We start from the raw sequence: 26261 nt of genomic DNA on the forward strand, positions 1-26261 counted from the left end.
CTTTGTACCTTGTGTTTTGCTGTGCAGACACATAGGCATTATATGGCCTAAGAGGCAATAGACAGTATTGTCTAGACTGATGGGGTTTGATATGAAAAGTGATAGGATGTTTATCAATTATCAATTGAAAGTCAACAAGCCAGTAAAAATACAGCAACAGTTGTAGCAATTCAAAAAATACAAGCTCAAATCAATAGGGACTCTAGCTCACTCCAAAAGCCATAGATGAGCCAGAAAAATACTGTGTGTAATCATACAGAAATAAATGTCTGTTCAGGATTAGAACTGATGGCAGTCAAGATCTTCTCTTTTGAAATGGGAAGATTTCCACAATACCTGTGGAAGTGTTTGAGGAGGTGTTTTAGGGCTCAGAGAGTTTCTCAGCTGAGGAGAGCATGGCAGAGAAAGCATGGTAGCTGAAAAATTCTTGCCACTGGGAAAGCTTCTCCTTCTTTAAGGGAGTCCCTTAAAGAGTACTTGAGTAAATACAGTATTCTGACAATTGTGCATTTGCATTAAGTTACTGCTGATGAAACTTTTCCATTGTGGCTGAGCAGTGTGAGCAGCTCAACTTGAAAGAGGTTTGGTTTCCAAAGTAAAAGTTATTGTGAAGGTAGTGGTTGTTACAGAGCTCTGATGCATGAATGAAAGAAACCTCACAGACTCTTTAGCCCTTCAAGAGTGAGTGCTGAGTAACATTGTTATAGACTCTTTGGAGATCAAAATTATCCAGGTCACCCAGCAGGCAGATTCAAAAAGCCAGCCTTCCTTGTATGTGGCTTTCTGAGCCACTCTGCAGGCATTTAACTGGACTTTTAAGACATTTTGTGGCATGTTCCCTTTCTTTTTTCCTTGGTAGAGAGGAAAAATGAAAATACAGGAGACCCTCACAACCTTGTAGAAATTGTGCTCTCAGAATCAGCAGGTCTGTGTTCAGGGTCACACTTCCCCATGCCACTGCTGCCAGCACCACTGTGGTGCACCCAAGTCTTTGCATGATGTACCCATTGCTAGTCAAAATTTATACCACTCCTGGTGCGACCCCTCTGTACAGTGTACTACATCTCAGTGGCTGGAAACATTCTTCTAAGGCCTTCTCTACACTAGGCAGATTTTGGTTGCTGTTCAAATTACAGCACTAAAACCAACTATTAAAAGGTTTAAGATGAAGAATGATAAATTTGTGGAAAGTCTTCTATGATGGGATTGCAAGGGAATGAGGCCAATGCCATAGCCCTGTGTCCCTTATTCCTAAATCAATGACAAGCCGAAAAAAGAAAACATTATGCTGAGTTTTCTTATCTGTCCTTTAGTCATCCAGCCTAAGAAGAGAAAACTCCAACTCAGCATTGAGTCAAATCTGGAAGCTACTTAACAAGTTTTGTTCCAGCTGCAGATGGCAATCTTCCACCTCTTTGTCCCTGCCTGCGTTGCTGGAAGGTTACATGTTCCTGCGGGTCCAGGGCTCATCTTGCAGTCATACCCACGTACCAGGTTAATTCCTGTAAGTGGTTGCTTTCAGTAACTGTGATGTCAGTGACTGTACTGACTGTTGGGGAGTTTTTTGGCACAGGGTACCTTGCCTTTCCCTCCTTCAGAGGCCAAGCAGATGCTTTTTATCTCCATACACCAGCGACTGCTCCAAAGCCATGGAAAGCTCAAGGCAGCAGTGTGGCTGCACAGGCTGAAGCATCATTAGCTCACTGAGCAGCTGGCACAGTGTTAGCGAGAGCACCACTCTGAGGTCAAAAGCCATGGAGCAGTGGGAGATAGACTTCTTGGGAGCTGGAGCATGCAGGTGTTGGGACACTTTTTCCTGAGTACAAGTTGTGTCTCTGTCTCCCTGCTGTATTGGTAGAAGGAATGCCTGGGAAAAACCTCTGGAAAAGTAGAGAAACATGACCCAACCTAAATGATGACTAGCAACACTTTGAAGCTGGTTCACATACCACTCAGACTATATATTTCATAATGTGCAGTATTTTTTTTGTACTCATTCAGGCTGGTTTACATGACCACTGCTTGACTCCAGTCATTCAAGACAACATTTGGGTTTTTTATTCCTTTTTTCTTTATTTGGACAATATATATATATACATATGTACAAAAAACATCTATGCCTACTTTTTTTTTCTTTTCCTTTTTTTACAATTTCATGTGATTTACAAAACAGGACAGCAAAATAACTTATAAAGAATACGAATACTGTACAAAAATAAAACTGATTAAACTGTTGGGAGTTGGTATTTTACAGTGTTACAGATCACTTGTTTGTAAAACAGCATTTCAAAGTATGTGTCCAGTCTGCCGTCTGCTGGGCTGAGGCCATCTGCAAGCTGAAAACAGATCTGTAATGTCGGTCATGAAAAAAGTTCAAAAAGAAATATGTAATATAGCTATACCTTTAAGTCCATGACTTCTCTACACTAACGGACTTTCTTAATCAAGAAGAGGAGCTGTCCTAACTTCAGCGCTATTAAGTACTTCCAAAATAGTACAACAAGTACATACAGTATTAGAGAACCTGATTTTCCTTTTCTTTTCCAACACTTGCAACACTATTTAAAACTTAACTTCAAGATGCAAGGAACTAACCTGCAGTTTGTTTTAGGTGTTAAAGCCACTGTTTGCTTTTACTGAAAGAAAAAAAAACCAAACCAAATTAACAAAACAGTAAAACGAAATCCCCAAACCTGATTATTCCTAATGCATTCTGTTAGTGGTTAATTAATCACATTAATGCTTTCTGTCCAATGCTGAAATACAGCACGCATTACCATTTAGGAAGGGTTTTTTCCAGAAACAGGATCTTGTCACTGGCAGTGGTGACACATGCCTTGCATCCCATTGTCTCATGGACTAAAGTACCTCCCACCTATTTCAGACTTCGCAGAAACAACAATGTTTCTTTAGGTGTGCATTCTACCCCAAATACACAACATGGAAACCATAAAGCTGGCCATTACATCAGTTAATCCTGGTAGCTAAGTGACCAAAATGTTTACATACTGATTTAGGAGCTACTTATCAGCTGTAGCTTCCAGTTGTGGTTGATTGGATATGAGGATCTCTTGTATTTCACAGGATCAGGCTTTAATTTTCCAAGTGCTGCATTGGTCCCACAAAATGGTGACAATCCAGACTGCAGGACGGAGGCTTGAAATCTAGCTTGATCTTCAGAGAGAAGAACAAAGATGAACATAGATGCACCTTTGAATCTCATCGGGCTGCTCGTGGCCCTGACCCTACTCCACAAGGCAGCATTAACAGTACTGGTAAGCAGAACACTTTCTGTATTTCTAGATCAATAGAAACACCAACACTACCAGTTTTTATTACAAAGAACCTATGTCCCTACGACTCAATCTGAATACAAGAAATTAAAGTTTGGTTTCTAAAATAAATGTTTCAAAAAGCTGAAACGGAGGTAGAAAGTGTGCTTGGTTTCCTGATGTCTTCACTGAAGAAAACACATCCCTTTTTATTCCACAGACTGTTCAATATCCCCAATGCTTTAAAAGCAGTTCTCTTCACATAGACAAAATCTATCATGAACTACACAGGTAAAAACACAGTATGCAAACTGATTTCTAATGCTGAAAGCCATATACAACTGTAGAGGAAAACACTCTACTCTCCGAGTTAATTTTTTAAGTTTGTTTCTAGGAAGCAAGCTTTTTATCAGATAAAACAATAAGATACTGTAATTGCAGGTGTGCTAACAATCTTTTATGTACAGAATTTTACAATATGATCTAAATTCATCTGCAGTGGAGACACTTTGGGTTTCAGTGTAAATACGCACAAAATTAATTTGGCCCTAAGTCTCTGTAGTAGGGCTGCACCTCCCCTTCCCCTTCTGGAGGAAGGGGTAAAAACTAAACAGAAGAATGTTTCTTGAAAAAATTAATGTGTAAACAGAATTCTCCCCCCCTTACACAGCTGAGGAAGGGAAAAAAATATATCACTGATAACCTCTTAAATTTCATGCTTTTAACATAAAAAAATTTGAAATATTCACTAATGACCACAGCTGAACGTTTTCATTCAGTGATATTTCTGCTCCTTCTAAAGATCAAAAAATAGCTTTAAAATAAAAGTAACATCGCCTTTATCAGCATTTGATGTGCCATGCATGACACAGGTACAAACTACCAGGAGAAGCTTATATCATACAGGAGTATTTGCAAGACACCTTCTGTATTTCAAATTAGCTTGTGGCATTCCCCCATACTCCAGAGAAAAGAGCAATCAAGAGATACAGGAGCCCTTCCAAAGTGCTCCTTACAGTAATTTTAGGTGTTTCCATTAGCAGAGTGCTCTTAAGGAAAGGTCTACTCTCTCCATAAACACACACAACTCCCATAGGACTCCAAGGGAGTCAGGCCATGGTATGAAGAGAATAAATCTTTAAGGCAAGTGTAGGAAGAGAAAAAGCCTTTAAAAAAGCAGCAGTTTGTAAAGATGGTAGCTGCTTTGTGCACCCATTCAAACAAACCACAGCAGAATAAAGCACTGTCAGTGGCATTTCTATAATACAGTACTGTGTTATTGACAAGTAAAGTATAGGATCATATGAGAGACATATGCTTCATCTCCCACATGCCTGCCACATTATCTAGGCTGACTTGTATTTTTCCACGTAAGTGAATAGCAGAGCTAAATACACACACAGTCAGAAAATTACTGAGCTCTTTATGGGGATATTTTTTTTGCTTTAAGTATCTTCTTGAGTCATACATGTTTTCACTGGAAAAGTCCAGCTTATATTCAAAAGTATAGTATATTTAATAAAAAGAAAAATTAAAAAGACCTATTTACTTTAATGGGCCTTATTGAGTGTAAGTTCACCTGATCTCAGTATATCAGTCAGATACTATTGGTAACATATGTAATGTTTCTCATAATAGTCTCTTTAAGTGCTGGATTGCAGAAGATACACAGAAGTAAATCCACTTCTACAATGTGCTATGGAGTTCTTATCTGAGAGTTATTTATGTGACTCGGAAAGTGTTTTTACTCGACAGACTCTAAATACAAGCAGCATTACACTGTTCAACAAAACATGTTCATGACACAGCAATCACAAAGACTCTGGGGTCATGCTACTGTGGTGGCACAGGCCAGACTGCCCAGTCATATGTATGTACACCAGTATCAACGCATTACATTAGAAGAGGTGGTCACCTCCTTGCTGGCTGCCCCTTCCCTCCTCTCACCCCACAGCCCACTTGTTCCAGACCGTTGTTCTCAGTGCAGGGCCAGGAGGTGGAAGACGGGGAGGGCGATACTGAGTATGTTTGTTTTTTTCAAATGCCGGCTACATGTGCTTTTGGACAGCGAGGGTGACCGGCGCCGCAGCGGATGATCATGTTCTGGCACCACTGCCTGCATCTTCACCACAGCCTGCCTCTTCCCCACTCCTCCCCCAGGGCCAGCCCTGCCTTCACAAGGAGCTGCTGGAGCTGGACTTTTTGGATCGCTTGATCATGCTGGGGTGGAACTCGGTGTGGCGGCGGGCGTGCTTGGTCAGGTGGTCGCTCCGCATGAACCGCTTCTCGCAGAGGGGGCACCGGAACTGCTTCTCGCCAGTGTGGGTTCGGTAGTGCCGTGTGAGCTCGTCAGAGCGGGAGAACTTTTTAAGGCAGTCGGGCCACGTGCAGGGAAATGGTCGCTCACCTGTGTGGAGAAAAGGACGACAGATTTAGGGGAGCAGGGGAAATGCAGATCGGCACATGCCAGCTTTGCTGAGGAACCAGAGAACATGCTGCTGAGGGGAAAAAGCTGCTTTTGTTTCCTGCCATGGTGCCAACGTCTGTGGAGTTGTTGATAACTCACTTCATCAGGTTTCAGTCTCACCTCCAGTAGAAGCCAAAACCCCCTCCAAACACATGAAACTCACATTCTAGTGCAGAACCTTACATGACCTGAAGACTGTCAAAACAACAGATGAGCTCTGCCTGTGCCTGTATGTTTTTCATGTTGGTCTCACTACAGTAGCTTGGGAAAAGAGTGCCAGAATTATTCCTCTGACACTTCCATTCTACTGAATTATTTGTAACAGTTAGAAAATTATGAAAAAAAAAAAAAAAAAAAAAAAAAAAAAAAAATCATCCTTCACCTAGGACAAGTCATTCCAGCCCAGGAAGAACTGAGTGGGGCGGCACTGAGGAGAACAGTGAAGCCTCAGGGCTGCTAACATGTAGGGCAAAACTGCTGCACCTGCAGAGAGAAGTTCCATGCTCCCCTGTCAGTCCTTCCCCTGGAAATACAAGATGTTCCAGCAAGTATCAATCTCTTAGACAGCTGATTTGAAGACAGGAAAAACACCTCATTATTCACGCTCTATCAGAATAAATGTTTGCTATAATGATGAAGAGCAAACCCAAACACCTTAACCTAAACCATATCACAACTTTGCTGTTACAAAACAAGGGTGCAAGGATTGAAGAGCACTCTGTGTCATCTTCCTGGCACTCCACATCCCTACCGTTCACCTCTGTGGGTTGCACAGGCTTTGTCTTCAGGCACATACACAATGCCTTTGGAGCAGCAAGGCTGACCCTAGTACACAGCACAGATGGAAACTGGTGTTTAAGTTCACACAAAAACTTTCCACCACAGACACCATGCACTGCTGCTGTCCTGATGCCTTAATTTACTTTCTTCAGTCTCCTGAAGGGAATATAAATGGCAGCTCTGTAACAGCTATTTATAGTCAACCATGAAATACAGGAACTATCCCAGGAGTTTTCCAGCTTGGAAGAATTGGAAAGAAACTCAGGAACTCTAGTATTTCTTGGTACTGGGGTGTTTGGCACAAAGGTGAGCTCATTTTACATTCAAAGATGAACAAAAAAGGAGTAATTTACAAAGTGAGTCCTGGAGTTCTCCACAGACACAACAGCACAGACAAAAAGCTACAGACTTGAATGAACAGCCCTGAAGCCAGGAAGACAATCAGCAGTAGGCAGTGTGGCAGAGTCGCAGGGAGGAGAAAGGAGGTGGGAAGGGACTCACTGATGGCATCCAAAAGACAGATAAGACAGATCAGGTAAGCTGAGGTGTAGCTACACCATGGGCCCTGAAAGCCCTAGTGAGCCACCCTGAATAATGCAGCTGCTTTCACCATTTGGGCTCCTGATTATTTGTGCTCCTTAACAGGCAGCTGCCCTATTCCAGACCAAGCAGTGTGCCATGGAGCTGAGCTGGATGAGTGGGACTTCACAGGTCACAACAGCCCTGTGGCTGCTCCCCCTGCTCTTGCCTCTTTCACCTCATGGCCTTGCTGGTCCTCAGTCAGGGGGGAAGAATGGAGCAGATGAAGTCAAAGCCTGAGGCTGATGGAGGCAGAGCTGACAGCCATCCTGAGTCAGGGCTATTTTGTTTGTTATATATGCATTTCTTGGCTCCCTGATGTATGCTCTTAGACATGGTTGGAAGACCTTCTGAACAACCACCACCTGCATAAAACAAATTAATTAATTAAAACAGTATGTACAGTCACGTGTACATGAAGACCACGACCACAGCTACACAGTGGAGCAGCACCGGGAGCTGTACAGAAGCCTCACAACACTGCCCTTGCCCAGTGCCTGCCCTCAGCATCTGAGGCAAGTGTTTCACTTGTGCTGCTCTTTTGCAATCTATCTCATGGTTTCTGTCACAGCTCCTAGAAGCAGGTGGCAGTGGGAGGTGCAGAACAGCTTTCTTGCTCCCCCTGGGGAGCGTGGGAGGAGTGCTATACATCTTGCACGTGTGGAGCCATCTAGGATATGCCTCTGTGTCAGGCACTTGCACCGCAGAGCAGTGGGAGCAACTGAGACACCCTGCCTCATCCCCAGAAACCACATTGCCAACCACATACCTCAGGACAGCTCTTCAGCCTGCAGAAGTGCCCAAGTGTAAACAGGGAGATTAGGTGCCTAGGCTGGACAACAAACACCACAGTCTTGGGGGTACAGCAGCTCCATTTTAGGCATGGTAGTATCCAACCTGAGTCCCTAAAAGTAATATTTAAAATCTGGCCTCAAGCAGCCCTCAAGAAACTGAACTCCTCCCCATGCCCTCTTGGAATTGTACATGGGAAAAAAAAATGAAGCCCTGCTTCTGGAATTTCCTCTGACACATGACAGCAGCAGCATGACCTACCCCGCGCCTTCACATGCAAGAGAAAGCACTCTGAGGTTATGCAGCATAACCACAAAGCTTTAGGGAAAAGCAGGGCTTGCTCAGGATCCCTTGAGGGTCACCTCACCTGCTGTGCCTTTGGCACTGTACTCTGCAGGGAATCAGCCCTGGCTCGGCTGGGGGAGGACAAAAATGCTGCGGGAGCCTGGCGTGGTGCAGACGCTTGCTACCAACAGGAGAGCCGCTGCGCACCAGGACGGACACAGCAGGGATCGCGGGCAGAGACGGGGGGCCACGCTCCTTTGGACGCACCTGGATGCCACCAGCACTGTTCCCCACCCACCGCCGAGCTCTCAAGTACAGCAGCGGAGAATGGCGTCACCACCTCGGCAATACAAACCTGCAGAAGCTGTCACAGCCACTTCGGAAGTGCCTATATGAAAGTAGGCACAACCCCTGACACCTGGATACATTAAACTCCAAGCTTCTCAGAGCAGAGACAAGGGGGAGGGAGGCTTTTGCAGGCCCTCAAGGGTCGTCTCCGAGCCTGAGGAGTCACTGCTCCCCTTGCTCACAAAGCTGTAAGGGATGACACCAGCCCCGGTGACAGTCTCAGTAGGTGCAAGGCAGGCGTGGAGTTTGTCTCCAGGAAGCACTTAACGCAAGGCAGAGACGGCTGATGGCATGTGATACCTGTCCACTCAATAAAGCTGGCAGGGCTACCTGTATTTGACGTGCGTTCTTTTTAAAGCAGCAGAGGTGTCTGTGGAAGAGCCCTCTGAGGAAACACGTCTTGCAGTTCATGCGCTTGCTGGGCAGGCAGTGGCCTAGAGAGCTGCAATGCAAGCTAGTGCTGCCTCCACCTGGAGATACGGATTTCTGTGTCAGCTCAGGCAAGGCGTATCTTTCCCCTATGCTTCTCCCTTAGTTTTGCGGGTAGTAATGCTAAAGCTTGAAACAGCAGAATGAACCACTAAAACGCAATTCTATTATACACTGATTCCCTTAGTGGCTGTATGCTACTGACATTTTAAGATATACCTCCAATGGGATTTTCCATCAAGAGATGAAGGAAAGGTCAATGGTACATCATGGTAATTAAAACTATGTCTGATTGGATCCTAACACAACAGACACAAGATGTAAATAATTTTCTTTAAAAAAAAAAAAAAAAAAGAATATGTATATACACATATATCCAGGGCAGCTTACAGAACTAGGCAGTGAATGAGAAACTGATTTATAGGTTATAGGAATAGGTGCATCTGCAGACTCCCATTCTTAGCGCCCTGTGGTACCAGGAATACAGTGAGAGACATAGTTTATTCTGAGTATAAGCTAATAGTGGTGCTTCACAGGTCTTCTCTACAGTCTAAAGAACTCTTGCTCCAGCAACCCTGGCTTACTTTAAATCCCATATGGATATAAAGGCCTTTGCAGAACCTATTCATCTTACCCTCTTGCTTCACCTGTCATTTTCTACTTGTTCCTTCTCTCCACTCTCTACCACAAATGTTTAGTTTCTTCTTTCTGTGCAAGTTTAAACTCTATATCCAAGCTATTTTGTATGACGTGAGGCAGGTCCACTTTATTTTATCCCATTTCCATTTTAATCTGAATAGACAAAAAATAATTTAACTTTTTTTCCTACCCTGGGACATTTCATATTTCCCCACACTGCAGTCTTATGCAAAAAGGGTTTCTGAAAAAAGAATACAGAGTGGGCATTAGCTGACTCATTAACATAAATACAGGTAGTAGTGATATCCTGATTAGTCATCTACCTTCTCACCAAAAAATGCTGCTTTATGTGTGGATGACTGAGGTTAGGAGCTGCAGTTCATGGTGGCTTTAATACACAGAATAGCTGCTGTCTCAGGTATCTCTCGCTTTTCTCCCCAGTCGTTTGCCTCACACACCCTGAACGAGCAATTTCCTGTGGGACATTAGACTTTGACTGAGTGTCCAAACGCAAGATATTCTGGTGAAGATAGATCTTCAGGGCAGACAGATTGGAGGCCTTGCAAGCAGGCTTCTTCCTCTTCTCAGATATTCCAAAATCAGATCATTAGAACACATGGCAACAAGGTACAGATACTAATGCAGAGAGAGATCAGCAGTGAGGATGTTAGGGACCACATGCCTAAACAAAGGCTTCCTGGAACACCTAGACCATGGTCATGCAACCAGACAACAGATCAAACAGATGGGATAGACGACAGATGGATGGGTTCCAGCAAGGGGTTTATTCTGCCAGGATTTAGAATTAAACACAACAGGTTGATTCAAGTATTAAAATGCTGCTTTCAGGATGTTCTGACATTCTTAAAACTACCACTCAGCAGCTGCTTGGACATACAGGTGTTTTGGGTCTCTTTCAAAAGTCCAGATGCAAAACCACCTGCTACAATCTGCTGCTGCTGAGTCTAAATTCCAGGAAAACTAGGTCTTGCTCTTATTCCACTGACACAGTATCAGATGCAGGGGATGCCCTTTCAGCTTCTCTGCCAGAGCACAAACCTCTCTGGCTGGGTTACAAAAGGCTTTCTCTGGGAGACTGTGCCTCCATACACATTTACATAGAGAGAGAACAGTCAGGGAAGCAACTTGGGAAAGATCTTTCCAAACCTCACCAGAGAGCTAGATCTATGCTTTCTTAGCTGAGATGAGTGCCCTCAGCAGTACGTTCTTGGATACGTGAGACAAGTCCTTACCTCTTCTCCTTTCCTGACTTATCGTCATGTGAACTTCCTCCATTTTGCAGTAATACTTGAATATTAACTGAACAATGGAGAGAGACCAACTCCTAGCCTGGTGCTTAGGGCACTTACCTCTGATCAAAGGACATTGGGTTTATGCTCCTGTCCTGTATGAATAATCAAATTTCCTTGCTAAGAGGAAACAGCTTTGACAGGGAAAGGAGGAATCCAATTTTACATGCATTCAGAAAGAAAACATAACTTTTGATATTTCACTCTGAATTTATTAGCCACTGTTTCAACAGACCTTTCCCTCAAATTTAAGGTATTTATAGAGTGCTCTCAGGCTATGCACATTCATCATTACCTGAATACAGATGGTGAACTGCACTACCACAAGTGAACAGTGTCTGAAGTATTCTTTACCATCACTCCCTCAGACTCTGTTTAATTTTCAATTGGCCCTTCCCTGCTCTTCCAGCTGCAGGCTTGGAAACTGTGCAAGACCAGAAGCACAGAAGCAGCAGCCTGGTGCACAACAACACAGCAGCCAACAAAGAGAAACAAAGGAGTTCCTGCAGGGATCCTAACAGCTGGGGCTGCGAGAAACACAGGCTAACAACAGCAGCACCACATGGTCTTCAGTGCCACTGCACAAACACTGTGCAGGAACTCTGTAAGGCTGCAATTTCAATACATCCATCTGGAAGCAGGAATTGTGCTCTTATGGATAATGCCTGCTCACTGCTTCTGTCCTACATGTGAACTTTGTCATGCTGACTCAATTGATAAACTTTTCTGGAGCACCTTCCCACAAGTGACACATACACCTGCTTAAAATTTTAATTTTTTATCATAAAACAAGACAACTGGGAATCAGGCAACTTTGAACTTAATCTTGAGGATTTTTGTCTACTTTACTCAGCTGGCAAGGCTCCCAGTCAGGATGATCATGTTTCTCCAAGAGCTGGAAAAATGCCCATTAGAACTCCAGCAATTTGCACACTTTCGTTAACCATGGTATTTCACATGGCAATCTGAATTTAGCAAAAAATGTCGGTTCCACTCTTTGGTCTTATTCGAAAGGATCTGGCTAAGTGGCATTGCATGAGCTGGATAGGAGGAGCGTAAAATGCTAAATTTCAGGTTATACTCAAACAAAATTACTGAAAAAGCTCTCAGCAAGCAGACGACTGTCAACATACCAACATCTGTACAGTCTGTTGAGTGAAATAATCTAGAACACAAATAACAAAGCAGCACAGTCAAACCAAACTGATACAGGGGCCAGTCCAACACCACAATATCTGGATAGCAGCAACAGGCAGCTGCAGTGTTTGTTCTTAACTCTCTGCTGGAAATGCTCCTCAGCTTCCCTGTGCAGACTGCCAAACTGTGGGTTCACACCTCTGCCTAAGTCATGCTACTGAGCACTGCTGAGAGCACTCAAGAGTGCATCAGCTGCCTGGTGTAACAAAACTCTTGGCTGTGTTTGGATCCAGTTTACATGATGATGCAGTTGTCTGAAAAGCCTAGTTGAAGAGGGAGAACTTTTCCCACATTTGGATTTTGTGCATCTAAGCTCTTAATTAAGGGCACCTGATGTACATGTGAAATTCCCACCAATCCTCAGGCTCCTCAGGCAAGCAAACTCCTACAAGTCCTGTAGGAGGAAGCATCTCACAAACTACTTTTATGGTACCTTTCTGTTCAGGAAGGAGGGATGGGGAAGATCTGATCTCAGTGGTCATGTGCCCTTTAGCTGGATTATATTCACACCATCAAATGCAAACATGAATTTCATACAGCTTGTTTCTCTTCCCAGTTTCTCTCCCTGCCCTTTGCTCTGCACTTCCTGTACAGGCTCCTAATTAAGATTGCTTGTTTGCTCTTGTATGCCTTCACTTTTCCTGGAAATCCTCTGGCCTGCACATCCCTCTCCATTAAGTTGTTCCCCCTACTCCGTCTCTGAGTCTAATAATAACCCTGTCATAACCACACCTCTACATCCACCTATTTAGAGAATTCTGTGCATTTTGCAGGTAACTCTCTGCTTATCTGCTGTTGCTTGTCATTTTCTTGGTCAGATGAGTCATTCACCTTTTCCTGACCTCTGTACCACTTCCAGGGCTTGCGTCTACCTAGGCATTTTTCTATGCTCTGAAGGTCAAGTCTGCAATCTCAATGCTCAAGACTCCTAAGCAGATAGGCCATTTATAATCCCTTCAGCCAAACTTCAGCCAAGTTTACATGTCCTATACTCCCATAACGCCATTCTGTAAGTGACAGGGAAACTTAAGGTATGGTCATGTTGTACACTCATCCCTCCCCCTGCCTTCCTGACAAGCCGCTTTTGGTTTGGGAGCCATGAGGCATAATGCCACCTTTCCTCTCCTGCACTAGCACCATGTGCCTCAGAGATGCTACTGGGCACAGCTCATGCTGAAGAACAACCTTACCTGTAGTGCTCTTCTTTCTCAAGACACCAAACTTAAATGACAAATTCCAAGTCACTTTTGGATGGTAGTCAAGAGAGAGGAGAGGCAATAGCTCAGTTTCAGTGATGCCTGTGTTTGTATCCCTGCACCTTTGCAAACTAATGTATTTTGAATGTAGGCCTAGTGAGGAATGAAAAGACTACTCTCCCAAGAAGGGGCAGGGTTCAGACTTCCTTGGCTTCCCCATACAAATCCTGCTCTACTAAATCAAGCTGAGTTCAGTGGGACTAGCAGCACAAGCAAGGGGGCTGTTGGCACAACAGGATATGCAGTGCCATCTGCTGATCTTTTTCTGTAAAGATCAACTCAAAAGACAGTTTCTGATGGATAGCTAATTTGAGCCTTCTGGAAACTGAACTAGCATTATCATCAAAGGCCCAAACTTCAAACAGTTATATAGATACTTTTAGTATCTGAAATATGGAACCCTTGAACCAACAAGTTTAAAGAATGGTTAATAAGATACAGACTTCTAACCTCTGAGCATCAAGTTTTTGCCTTCTATTCTTCTACCTTGATTTGGTATTTTGCTTCTAGCTTTCCACTAGGTTACCAAAGATGGTCTGGTGAGTTTTTAGATTCCCAACCACTACAAAGAGAGGGAAGGATCCAGAGCTTCCCAACTTGCTTGGTTAGGATTCATGAATAAAGAGAACTGTGAGTACAAAAAAGTTCATGGGTGTGAGCAGAAATCCTTAAGCCATTTTCTAAGATAGAAAGACTGGGATTAAATATTAAAAATTTAAGACCAGGAAGCTTCTACTGGTGGCTGTGCACCTACTTCCACTAAAGGCTACACTGCAGCAAGAAACCTAGTGGCCTGATGAAAAAAGGCAGATAGATGATAGAGAGATTCTTTGAAAAAAAAGGAAATAAAATGGTATTAAGGAGGGCACATTAATGCTCTGCAATACACAGTTATGAATAACTCCAGAGGTCCCATTGAATCCCACTGTTGCTAAGGAATTGTTGTCATCTATAAAAATAATTAACGTTATCAGTATCGTTTAGCATTTCAGTTAGCTACAATTAACTTCACATTAGGAAGCTCTGAAAGTTCATTACTCCTGGATGTCTGCAGTGATTTTAATCACACGGAACTACCATGACAGTACATCAGTGTGTCTGAGTCAAATGCCTCATACTTGGAGCTAAGGCCACCCACTTGCGAGCAGCACATGCTAAACCTCATACCACTTCAGCAGTACTTATTATAACACTACTGCTTACAGCAAGCTGTGTGGGTTGTACAGTACATTAATTTACATGTCATCACACAGAATGTTATCTCAGCCAACATCTATTCTGGTTCCCTTATTGGGGGGATATTTGAGCATGGGGTAGTAAATGGAAATCATACTAACAATGTTTTCTTTGTCACTTATGAGACATCATTTTGGAGAGCATCAGTTACACTCAACCTCCAAAAGAGCATCTGAGCTGCAGTCTCTGAGTCGGTAACACAGCTATCCTTGGCAGCACGAGGTCAGCATAGGGTCACCACTGACCATCCTCTTTCCCAGCTCTCAGAGAAAGTCTAACTGCAGAGCCCATTGCTGAGCCATATCCAGTAATCCTACCCCTTCTCTCCAGCCTCTTGAGCTAAGCACCAAGCAGATCTGCCAGCAGGGCACCAGTAGGCAACCAGCACGGAGTCTCTTCCTCTGCAGTGCATGCACACCTAGGCACACAGGTGAACTGGAGCAATGGAAGCTGAGCTGGAGCTCAGATGTGGTCATATCCTACCCAACCTGTGTCAAATTCTACAGCAATGCCTCACAGTACATTCCTTGGGTGATAAACTCGTTTTATATGACACCACTAAACATCACCACCAACAGACAAAACCCGAAAGACACCATCATTGACAGAACCGATGTGAAGCATGTGAAATGTGTTGGCAGCGTTTGTATCTTTTGATTCACTCTTTTCCATCATTTTACACAATCCTTTAATGCAGAGCATTTTTAAAGCAGCCTTTTTGTACTCCACTATGATCCCAAGAGTAAATCAGACCCATAAAGGTTTTTATTCAATCACTTGCACTGAGAGTCTAAAAACAAACAAATAAACAAAAAACCCACCAAAATGAAAACCAAAAAACGAACAGAGAAGTCTGCAGCTGCTGTCCCCTTGGGGTCAAGCTGCCGCAGATATGTTTTATCTCCAGGTTTCCATGTTGCCACACCCTCCGAGGCGCCCGGGCGAGGGCCGGGAATGGGAGCACACGGCCTGATGAATGAAGCCCTTGTGGAATGCGCCAAAGCTGGATCGCGACAACCGATAGTACGAGGCGCTGCCGCCGGGAAGAACGGGGTCGGTCCTCCCCGCACGGCGCCTCTACCCCTTCGTCCGGAGGCGCGGGGCAGCGCGGGGGCGGTTCGGGGAGCAGCCCGGCGGTAGGCTGCTCCACCGCTAGCCCCGAGCGCCTGACACCGGCTTTAGGTGATGCGCTTCCCGAGTTCCCCCATCCAGCCCGCCGGAGGGGGGTGTGTCCGCAAGCCCCAGAGGTGCCGCTCACCGACGTTCAGGGAGACGCCGCCGCCGCCCCCTCCCGAGCCGAGCCGCCAGCCCCGCTCCGGCGCCACGGCCCTGGGGCGTCCAGTCCCTGCAGCCGAGCAGAGTTCACCCGTAACTCTGCGGGCGCGGGCCCCGGGCTCCGACGGCGGGAACAGCGAGAGGGGCGCGGGCGGGGACTGCGCTGCCCTCGCCTCCCCTGCGGAATAGGTGCCGAGCTCTGACCCGGTTCAGGCGCTCGTCCGCCTACAGCACCAGGAAACCTGAATCCCACCGCCCCCTATGCTTCCCTCGCCGACGCCCCGAGCGGACTCGGCAGCCACCGCCGCCATCCTCCCAGCCGCGCCGGACACGCGAAGTTCGCTCCGATCCCCGGCATCTGCCGCCCGCCCCGCACCGCCCGCGGGGCCGGGCCGGTTCCCAGCCGGCGCAGGTGGGCGGCGGGCAGGGCGCGGCGGGAGGCTGTGCCGCAGCCCCGCCCGGGGCAGCCGCCAGCTCCCGTCGGACGAGGGGCGCCGGGGAGACGGGGCTGGGGGAGAGCGGGAAAAAGGAAGGGGGGCGTGAAGGAGGGACAGACACGAACCAGCCCCGAAGCCAGAGCGGCGCGGCAGGGCGGCGGGGATGCCGGGCGCGCCGCTGGCCGGGTTCATCCGAGGACAAGCGCTCGCTCCCGCCCCCCTTCCTCCGCCACCGCTGACCTGTGTGCACCCGGTAGTGCGCCTTGAGGTGGGAGGACTTGCCGTAGACCTTGCCGCAGCCGCTGTAGGGGCACTTGTGCCGCTTCTCGGCCGCCAGCTTCCCCTTAGGGGCGGCCCCGGCGGCGCGCAGGCGGGGGGACGGCCCCGGCGGGGGGCTGCGGGGCGGGCTGGAACCCTGCTCGGTGGCCGCGTCGCTGTCGGAGCCCGCGTCCTCGTCGGGGCTCTCCACGCTGTCACTGCAGATGGAGGGGGCGGGCAGCGGCCGGTACTTGTTCAGCTCCAGCAGGCTCTTGGCGATGGCCAGCAGGGCGCAGTAGTCCTTCCAGGCATCGCGGGGGTCGCGCAGGTCCCGGGCCGCTTCCCCCTCGCCCGGCACCTTCAGCCGCGCCGCCTCGGGCACGGCAGAGCGGTTGGAGATGGAGACCAGGCACTGCGCCGCTACGAAGTCCACGTACGCGACGGCCGACATGGTGCGGCCGCGCCCCGACGACAAGGGGGGTTTCCGTGTGCCCTCAGTGCTCGTCCGCCGGGCCGACCGCGCCGCCGCCAGCCATGGCCCGCCCGCGGCGCGGGAAAGAGCGGGGCGGAGGAGGAAGGGGGCGTGGGGGGCGAATAAATAGCGGGGCGCCGGGCAGGTCCTTCACCGCCGCCCCCCGGGGGCGGCGCGCAGCCGGCGAGGGGGGAGCGCCGCCCGCGCGGCCGGCCCGGGTCCGGCGCAGGGGCCGGGGGAGAGGATACCGCCCGCCCCACGCCCCGCGTGCTCCTGCCCGGGGGCGGCCGCGCCGGGGCCCATCACGTCAGGCGCGGAGCCCCTCCCGCCCCGGCCGGTCGGCGGGCAGGGCCGGCCGCCTGTGTTTACTTTCTCCCCCCGCCACTCACGGCGCCCCTTTTCTAAGGGAGGCGTGTCCGCCGGGCGGCCTCCCCGCCAATCCCCGCGCTCCCTCCCCAGGCCGCGTGCTACTCCGGGCGCCCCGCCGCGACCGCTTAAAGCAGCGATGCCGGAGCGCTGCCGGGGCCGGGGCGGCGGAGGCGCCGCGGCTCCGCTTCCCGCTTCGAGGGTCGCGCCGCCGGCCCTGCCGCGGCCCGGGGAAGCCGGCGGCGGTCTCGGGCGCGGGCCTGCGGTGGGGGCGGCGCGGGGCGGCAGCGCCGAGCGGGTTAAGTGGCTCCCTGGAAGTCCTACGGTCCCAGCAACGGGCTGGCCAATGGGAAGTGAGCCGGCTGATGTCACTGGCAGCGCCCCGCCAATCAGCGCCCGGCCCCGAAAGGTGCGCAACGCTTGGAGGCGCGGGGAGCGGCGGGCGCGCGCTCCGGTCGCGGCCCCCCCGCGCCGCTGCCGGGGAAGGGCGGGCGGAGCGCCGGGGATGCCCCGCCCGGGCCGGGTGTCCGTGGCCCCGGCGCGAACAGGAACTGGCTCCCCTTCCCTGCCCGCGGCACCGGGACCCGCGAGATGGCTCCGCTCACTGCCCCCGTGGGCAGGAGGCGTGGGGATGGGAGCTGTGCAGGAAGCGGGGTCCCGCGAAGCCCTCCGGAGAAACCCAGTGGCGGCGTTACGTTGCACAGCGTCATCGCTGAAACAGCCGGCTCCGTAAGGCGGGTCAGAGAGGGACCCTCTGTGCCCCCACGATGAGCGGGGCAAGTACCCCGGCGAGGGTCACCGGGCGCGCACCACCAGGGAGTGTTTTTTAGAAGAGTTTTAGAGCCGCCTCATAGTGGCTGCCGTTTTGCCACTGTTGGCAAATAAAGGTCAGGTTGACACCCTGTCTCCGAGTAAGCGTCGTCCAACCTAAACGAATCCCAAAAATCTGTCACCTCTACCCAAATAACACGCCCCCATCTCTGCTCCGTCGATCGCCCCGAGCTCACAGAGTGTTGTGAAAGTTAACTGACGTTTGTTCAGCCAGAGAAGAGTGAAAAGTTGTCTTCTGGATCAAGCACTATTTAAAGGAAGGGAAAGAAGTTACCATCACCCCTAAGCCAGCAGTACTGAGATGTGAAGTATGTCAGTATGTTTTGCTGTTTTGCAAGTGTCAGGAGAGAGAGTAACAGGAAGACTCTGCCTTTGAAATAATGCACATGAGCCTCTATACAGCATTAGCCGAAGTAACACAAGTGCCTCTGAAATCACCATCTAGGTGGAGAATCACTCCTGTTAGACGGAGGAGCTTTTCCCTCCTTTTGTGAACTGCATCCTAAGGAGAATGAGTCGTGGCAGGCCAGGGTCCCTAACTGAATCTCACTGTCCTCAAGTGCAGCCCACCCTTCCTTGCAAAAACAGCCGGGGCCTGAATGGTGAAGAGCTTTATGGGTTGCTATTAATTTTATTAACTGAATGTGGAAATGATGAGGAAGTGGCTACCAAAATGAGGCAGTGTTGTTCTTTTCCTGCAGGAGATAAAAATTAGTAACGTCAGCCATTTTGTATGCTAGCACACTAGATCACTACATGTGACCTCGGGCAATAATAATCCTTTGCCGTGGATAATTGGCATCAGGCTGAAATAATTTAACATGTCATAACCAGAAAAAAACCAAAACCAAAATGCACAAACAAAACAAAAGAACGAGAGGCTGGGTCTGTAAGTGGATCATCTGTAGGCTGATGAAGACCAAAGAGAGAACATGAATAGAGCAATATACCTAACGAGGTAGTCATCAAGTCTCAGTCATCAGTCAGCGGGTCACTCTTACCTGTTCTAACAGCATTTTTCCCAGCTGATCCAGCATCTACTGGCCTCTGGTGCTTAAGAGACAGCAGGCAGAAGAAGAGGTGTTGATCTCCAGGTCTGATAGGAAGGAGGAACAGAAGGTATTATCGTTTCTATAGCACTAAAGCTGTTGGTATATGTCTGGTTTCCATACAGTACTGGTGCCTACAACCTTCTGCTTCCTTCAGAGGGGCAACAGCATTTTACACAGAAAGCTGCATCCCTGGTATGTTAATCTGGATATCCAGGATGTAACTTCCCAAGTTTTATGTTTGTCATCTTTTTTTCACAGCACATTTTCAAAGCTTCTTTGGCTGAGAGTGTTCAAAAGTTCCTGCTAGGAGATGTCCTCACCCACATTTCAGTGACATGTAAGTTGCTTTCCAGAAGATGATTTGCTTATTTCATGTCAGATTCTCACATTAATAAATACCTTTTACATTAATTTGTAGAGTTCAGAGAGGAAAGTGTTAATAGTGCATTAAAATAAAAGAGCCAAACCTTTTTTGTTTGCAAGCTTGTTTTGTTTTAAGCTAACTCTTGGCTAATAAAGATTGGAACATGATCTATGCCCAGTTCCACAATGAGGATGCATCCCAACCTTTAAAAATAATTCCAATATGTCTCCAAGAATATATTGCCTATTAAAGACAATATATTGCCTTTCTTTTTGATGTATGAAGTAGTCCAAAACTCCCAAGACTCCAAGCTAATTAGGTTCAAACAATACTTAAGAAGTAATGCCAACAGAATTTTATACTTGGACAGAGTATCAAAATGACCGTGACTGCTTTCTGAACAGCAACACACATGTGCCTGGAAACGGGATTGTGCTCACAGACCTCTTTATCTCCAGATGATAGGGGCCATCACTCAGATTTGACAGTGCTGATGGCAATACTTGGATATGATTTCAGAGCATGCATTTAATCCATAGTTCAGTTTATAATTCACAGCTAGTTTTTTGCAATAACTAGGCTAAGCAAGGATGTTCTCTTAGATTGTAGAGATGAGATGTTAAACTTGGCAGGGGGATAGGAACTAGGTGATCTCTAAGGTCTCTCTCAATCCAAACCATTCCATAGTTCTAAACCCACAACAGCACTTGGATATAACCCTAACACCTTTTGTCACCCAAGGGCACTGACTTGTGAAAGCCTGAAGTGCAAATTCAACCCACTGTTTACAGCTCCAAACCAGCTCCTGGTGGGCAGATGTTTGCTGTCTGTACAGTCCCTGGGTAGAGGAGCGTAGCACATCTGGGTGGAGTCAGGGTGGAAGTTGTCAGTGGCTCCTTTTAGGGCAGCTGCTTGTTCTCTGGTCCAGAGGGACAGCGCACAGACAGGAGCTGTTATGGGGAGTTGTGAGCAATGAAGACTGTAACCTCCAGGTGAGTGAGAAAGGCACAGGTGGAGGTGCAGGTCAGAGCCAGGGGCTCACACTTGAGGGGAGCACAGGGAGATGTTGCAGGGGAAGTAGCAAAGAGAGGAATCAGAAGTGACACTCAAGAGCCTACAAAGAAGGTGAGGGAGAACAAGTCTGTGAGTTTGTCAAGGAGAAGGACTCTTCTCCTCACCAGAGGGATGGGCACAGGTTGTATGAGAGATGTAAGGCTGTGGGGGAAGAAGAGCTGTTTATTATTTCTGATGCTTTCAAGAATGTCTTCTGTTTTCAAACCCAGAACTTTTCAGTATGAAAGCCATGCCAACTATCCTTTACTCCATGTACCCCACATCCTGTGCACCCTGACCCTGTCCCTAAAACGTTGCACCCTTTTTCTGGAGGATGAGGATGACACACACCTGGCAGGCACTCTTGGAGAGACACAAACTGTGGGAACCCTCAAGTGGTTTTGCTCCAAAAGCCAATTTGTGTTATGACCTTTAGTGCCACTGTGGCCAAAAAGACTTTCTTTTGAGGAGCAAATAGTCTTGTAAAGACAGTCTGAATCAGGTGTTCTGCTTCAAACCTTGTTCTGTTGCTTTTTGTGGGCTGTTCTATGGAGCACAGAGGTTTCTTCTCTGATGGTGTCTTTCTGCCAAGACAAAATGAAGAAATCCATCCTTCTTCTGCATTAATATTTCCTAGTATTTTGGAGTCACAGGCTCCAAACAGTATTCCAGATTCTGCTTTTTTTCCATCCTCCAAAGCTCATGGCATAAGCTCCAAATGATTTGACAAGATGCTGAGGGATTGATCAATAGTTAGAAATGGTTGAAATTATATATCAAGATAAATGGCCTGTTTGCTGATGTGTGTTCTTAAAGCCTGTGACCATGCTGAAAATTCATGACTGATATTCTGGCAACATGATGGAATAGTAATTCAGCAGTCATATAAATATGAACACATTGTAAAGTATTTTACACGTGTGGTATCTTTCATACCAATGCATTGCCCAGATTGTCTGCATGTATTGTCAGGGAAATACAGCAACCTCTTCCACCAGACAACTGCCACAACTCCCATTGTGAAGCCTGGTGTGGTAGGAAGGAAGTGCTTTAACCTTTTGAAGAAATGACTCTCAGTCACTGAACACACAGAGCAGACAAAAAGTTGCTTTATAAAGCCATGTGATGCAACAGAAATCTTCAAATTCAGCTTTTGTAGATCAGAAAGATTCAGCAGAGTTGCTTGCTATATAAAGGCTTGCAAGACAGTAAGTATCTGCTAGCAAACTGTCCTTCCATTTTAAAAGCAGCTACACAGTAGAAGGCTGCTGACAGGACACACTTCTCAGGCCTGAAAATCCAGTAGTATGAGGATTATCAGTCTCAAATTCATCTTCCTTTAGACAAAAGCATTGTGGATACAGAGCTGTTCTCCTTTCCTGTTTACTACTCTGTTGTGACATACCATTTACTACTTGGAGACTATGTTTCTCTGTTCTTACCTTTAACTTCTGGTCCAATTCTGCCCATATTCTGCATGACAGGATGGATTGTGGTCTTGGTCTTGAGGTCCTTCTAACACCTCTTGAATTGCAGCTTAACTGTGAGCAATTCAGCTGATCTTGAACCTCTGTAGCAGGATGGCTCCTCCCTTCTGGATCTTACCTCTGCAGGTGGTAAGTACTCAGGGGATGTTGTGCCTCCATGAAATTACAGCCCACTTGGGCACCAGGGATCTGCATTTCAGCTTGGTTTGGGTGCTGATAGTGGTGTAGCCATGGCAGCATTGAACTTAGCGTGGGCTAGCTGCTTGAGTATGCACCCAGGATCCCAGATGGGTTTTACAGCCTGCATCAGACACCATCCTTCAGTGTGCATATGGGTGTGTGAGTCTCAAGTTCAAAAGTAGAAAGCTAGACTAGAGTTAATTTGGGAACATCTACCTTTGACTGTAGCGAAGACATCCAGTGAAAAATGAGCTGGCAGCAGAACGCCCATAACATATGTGGGGAATGTGGACTAGAGGTCAGCCTCAGTTGGCAGCACTTGGTCAAAGCTCATCAGATCAGTTTGTTGAGTGCTGCTGAATGCAAGGCCTTCAAAACTTCCTAATTAGCATTGGTGCAAGAGTTGGTGGCAGCTCTGCTGTTTCACCCTGGAAGGCTGTCACAGGGAAGGGATGCTGTGATACAGGTGATAAGTAAGCACCATCGCGCAGATCACTCTCTGGATGAGGTGTTGCAAAAGAAGAGAAAAAAGGCAGAAAATGGAGAGGGATGGAAAAGCAATGAGCTGAAGTGCAGTCCATGTGCTTCGAGGACAGTGCGAAGTCCTCGAGGGTGGAAGGACGGTCAGTGCAGGCAGGAGCCCGTCACAGGCGCCGTCGCAGCCCCTGGGGCTCCGGGCAGCATCGCCCGCAGCCCCGCTCCGCACTGCGGGCTGCAGGCGTACGTGCGGCGCCGGCGCGGTGGGGCCCGCCGCCGCCATCGCCGCTTTAAGGCGCCGCGTCTGTGCGAGCGCCGCGGCGCCGGGTTCAGCTGAGGACACAGCCCCAGTTCTCAGAAATCCCCGCTCTGCGGGAACATCGCGCTCCGGCACGGAACGAGCTGCCCTAGATCGGGGGTGCCGGGCCCGCCCCCCGCCCGCCGCCCGCCCACGTGAGAGCCCCCCCACGCACACCCCACCCGCGGCCCCCGCCACACCGGGCTCTGCGGCTGTTTTCCTCGCCGAGATCTATCGCTGCTATTTCATCTTATTGTTTTGTTTGTTCGTTGGGTTTTGTTGCGATTTTTTTTTTCTAATCAGTATTTTTTTTTTTTTTTATTCACCGCGGGGAGGCCCCTGCAAGAAAACGGCGTCATCCTTTTCAACCCTCTGCCTCCAAAAACAACCCCGACCCCAACCCAAAAAAACCTCACTTTTTTTTATATATAGGTATACTTTAGATTACGTATAGAAAATAAAAATATACAGCATATAGAATATAAAATGTTCGATATTATATACAATATAAAAATACTGTATTTTTGTTTTCAGTTTCATATCTAATAAATGTATACCTATTGTATATTATATATATTATTACATAGGCGTATGCATCCTACGTCATATTCATATATAATAAATACAATATGTGCTTATTTAAATAATAAACATGCAAAATGTACGTTAAATTTAATTTTTTTATTGTTTTCGTTTGTTTGTTTGTTTGTCTTGGTGGGGAGGTGTCCGAGCGAATCATCAGTCGGCAGGCGGGCCGAGCTGTCGGGGAGCGGGGAGCCGGCAGCGCACCGGGAGCGCCGGGGCCGGCAGTCCGCGGGAGCACACTTTTCCTGGGAGCTGGGGAGGCGGAATTACAGCCACCTGCGGTTTATTAATAGCGCCGCGCCCGCGCCGGTACGTGTGCAGCAGAGATACCCCTGTCCCAGCACCTACCCCCCACTCCAGCCACAGCCCATCCTCCTCCTTCTCCTCGGGAAGGGGACGGGCGTCCCCGCCACTAGCTCCGCCTCGCCTCACCTCGGATGCCCTCCGCCTCCTCCATCTTCCTCCCTTCCTGCGTCCCTCGCTCGCTGCCGTACCCGCCTCCTCCATGCCCGCCTCCCGCACCCTGCCCCGACGGGCGGGCGCGGCGCTGACCCGGCTCCCGCTGCCCGCCCACCGGTGTCCCCTCGCCATCTCTCAGGGTCCCGCTTTATCCGCTTCCAAAGTCCTCCGGACTTCTATGGGCTTGTGGCTTCCTTTGCTGCGGGCTGTGGATTTATTTTTGAGAAAGGTGGCGTTTCGCTGCAGAGGCACCCGAATGGGTTAAATCGAGCCGAGTTAACCCATCAGTGAAGGGCCTTCAAAGTGAGGCGATGTCACATTAACTCCTCACCAACCCATTGTCAAAACTGAGATGTCACATTAACCCAGAAAAAAATAGAGACCGTGCCACATTAACCCACAGCCAAAACTTGAGGCGCTGCCAAGAGATGAGGCGTCACCTTCCTGCTGCAATAAAGCTGCAGCGCCCTTCTACCACAGCACCAACACCCCTCGTGTTACCGTGTCTCCTGGCCTGTGTGTATGCGTAGTTCCTGAAACTAATTTTCTGCAAAGCAAAGACAGCAGGTTATTCTCCTTTGACTTAACCATCCAAGATTTTCTGCACAACGGTTCTTGACAAAAAGGTTTTAGGGAGGATGAGAGGCAGGGAAACAACTCAGAGAATGCTCGTCTTGTACATCCTGAAAACCATACTTATTTTTAAAAAATATTTTCCAATACAGTATTTTATTAATGTATCCAATTTCCTTACCCTTTGTTGCTGTTTTTCATCAGAAACAAAAAAAGGCGCAGGGAGAGGGTGCTGGGGGCGGGGGGGAGGGGGGGCCGGGAGGGGGCAGGGAGAGTCGGTGGGTGTTGCCTGACTTTACATTAGACTTTCCTGAAGTGGGAGTTGAAATTGAAGATGCCTGTATTTTTCTCCCTGGACGGTTCTCCTGAGGAAGTGAGGATCTTTTGCAATCAATCTCTCACCACTGTGTTGCTATTACTGCAAATCCTCCAGCAGTGGAAATCCTGAAGCATTAGCACAGACTGGCTGTGGAGCTTTCTCACCTGTAACACTGGGGAGACATGCTGGATGCTGTAAGAGTACTGGCAACTAAATTTACAATAATGTGGCAATTGCCACTGCTGGTGGTGTTACGCAGTTCACTTGTGAGACTTTTCCTTAGAAGTTTGATTCTTCATCAGAAGACATTCTTTCCAGACAAAGTGTCTGGGAAGCAGCTTTGCAATGAGAGGCTGGGCATCCTAGTAGACACCAAGTGGAACAGGCACCGGCAGTTTGCCTTTGTAGAAAAGAAGGTAAATCGTGTCCTGAGCTGCATTAGGAGCAGTGCTGCCGGCAGGTGGAGGGAGGGAATTCTGCCCCTCCCTTCAGCACTGGTGATATCACGTTTGGGGTGCCGGGTCCTGCTGTGGGCTCCGAAGTACAAAAGAGACACGGCCCTACTGCAGCAAGTCCAGCAAAGGGCTGCAGAGATGTTTAGGGGACTGGAACACCTTTCTGTGACAAAAGACTGAGAGAGTTGTAACTGTTCAGCCTGGAGAAAAGAAGGCTCGGAGGGCATCTTAATAGTGTATACGAACATCTGAAGGGAGGTCACACAGACAGAGCAATTGGTGGGCACAAACTAAAGCACAAGTGGGTCCCTCTGAACATCAGGACGCTTTTTCACAAGTAAGGGTGACTGAGCAATGACACTGGTTGCACAGGGAGGCTCTGAAGACTCTGTTCCTCAAAAGTAGCTGGAACATGGCTGTAGGAGGCCCTGCCTGACCAGGAGTTTGGACTACATGACGTCCACTCTGGATGTCTTTCCAACTTCAACCAGTTTGTGGTTCTGTGATCTGATAGCTGGGTAGGTCCAGTCAATGCAGGTTAAGAGTCAATATTTGGGAGTATGTGACAGAAAAAGCAAAGTATTTAAACATATGCCCTGGGTAACCCAGATGTTACTGTATTCTATATCTATTTGTGCACAAAATTGTTACTGTCCCTTTCAGACCCTGCAGCCACAAAACGGAAGAGTGGGGCAGGAGCTGGGGGTGCCACGGTCTCTTTAGAAGTCAA

General features: G+C 47.9%; 1 protein-coding gene across 1 annotated transcript; it reads right to left on the reverse strand.

Moving 5' to 3' along the window:
* Positions 1-2539: 2539 nt before the first annotated feature.
* Positions 2540-17342, reverse strand: KLF9 (Kruppel like factor 9). The gene is made up of 2 exons (XM_048291790.1): positions 16543-17342; positions 2540-5679 (listed from the first exon to the last, which is right to left on the reverse strand). Exons 1-2 carry the CDS (start codon positions 17009-17011, stop codon positions 5447-5449), a joined length of 702 nt encoding a protein of 233 aa, XP_048147747.1. The 5' UTR covers positions 17012-17342; the 3' UTR covers positions 2540-5446.
* Between the last annotated feature and the right edge of the window lie 8919 nt (positions 17343-26261).

Source organism: Corvus hawaiiensis, chromosome Z (assembly GCF_020740725.1).
Source record: "Corvus hawaiiensis isolate bCorHaw1 chromosome Z, bCorHaw1.pri.cur, whole genome shotgun sequence".
Lineage (NCBI taxonomy): Eukaryota > Metazoa > Chordata > Aves > Passeriformes > Corvidae > Corvus > Corvus hawaiiensis.

What these genes read in the sequence shown, in the direction of transcription:
- KLF9 (XM_048291790.1), bottom strand. Translation starts at nt 17,011, where the DNA reads ATGTCGGCCGTCGCGTACGTGGACTTCGTAGCGGCGCAGTGCCTGGTC. An exon ending in GCACTACCGGGTGCACACAG is followed by an intron (nt 5,680 to 16,542) that starts GTCAGCGGTGGC and finishes TTCTCCACACAG; the next exon opens with GTGAGCGACCATTTCCCTGC.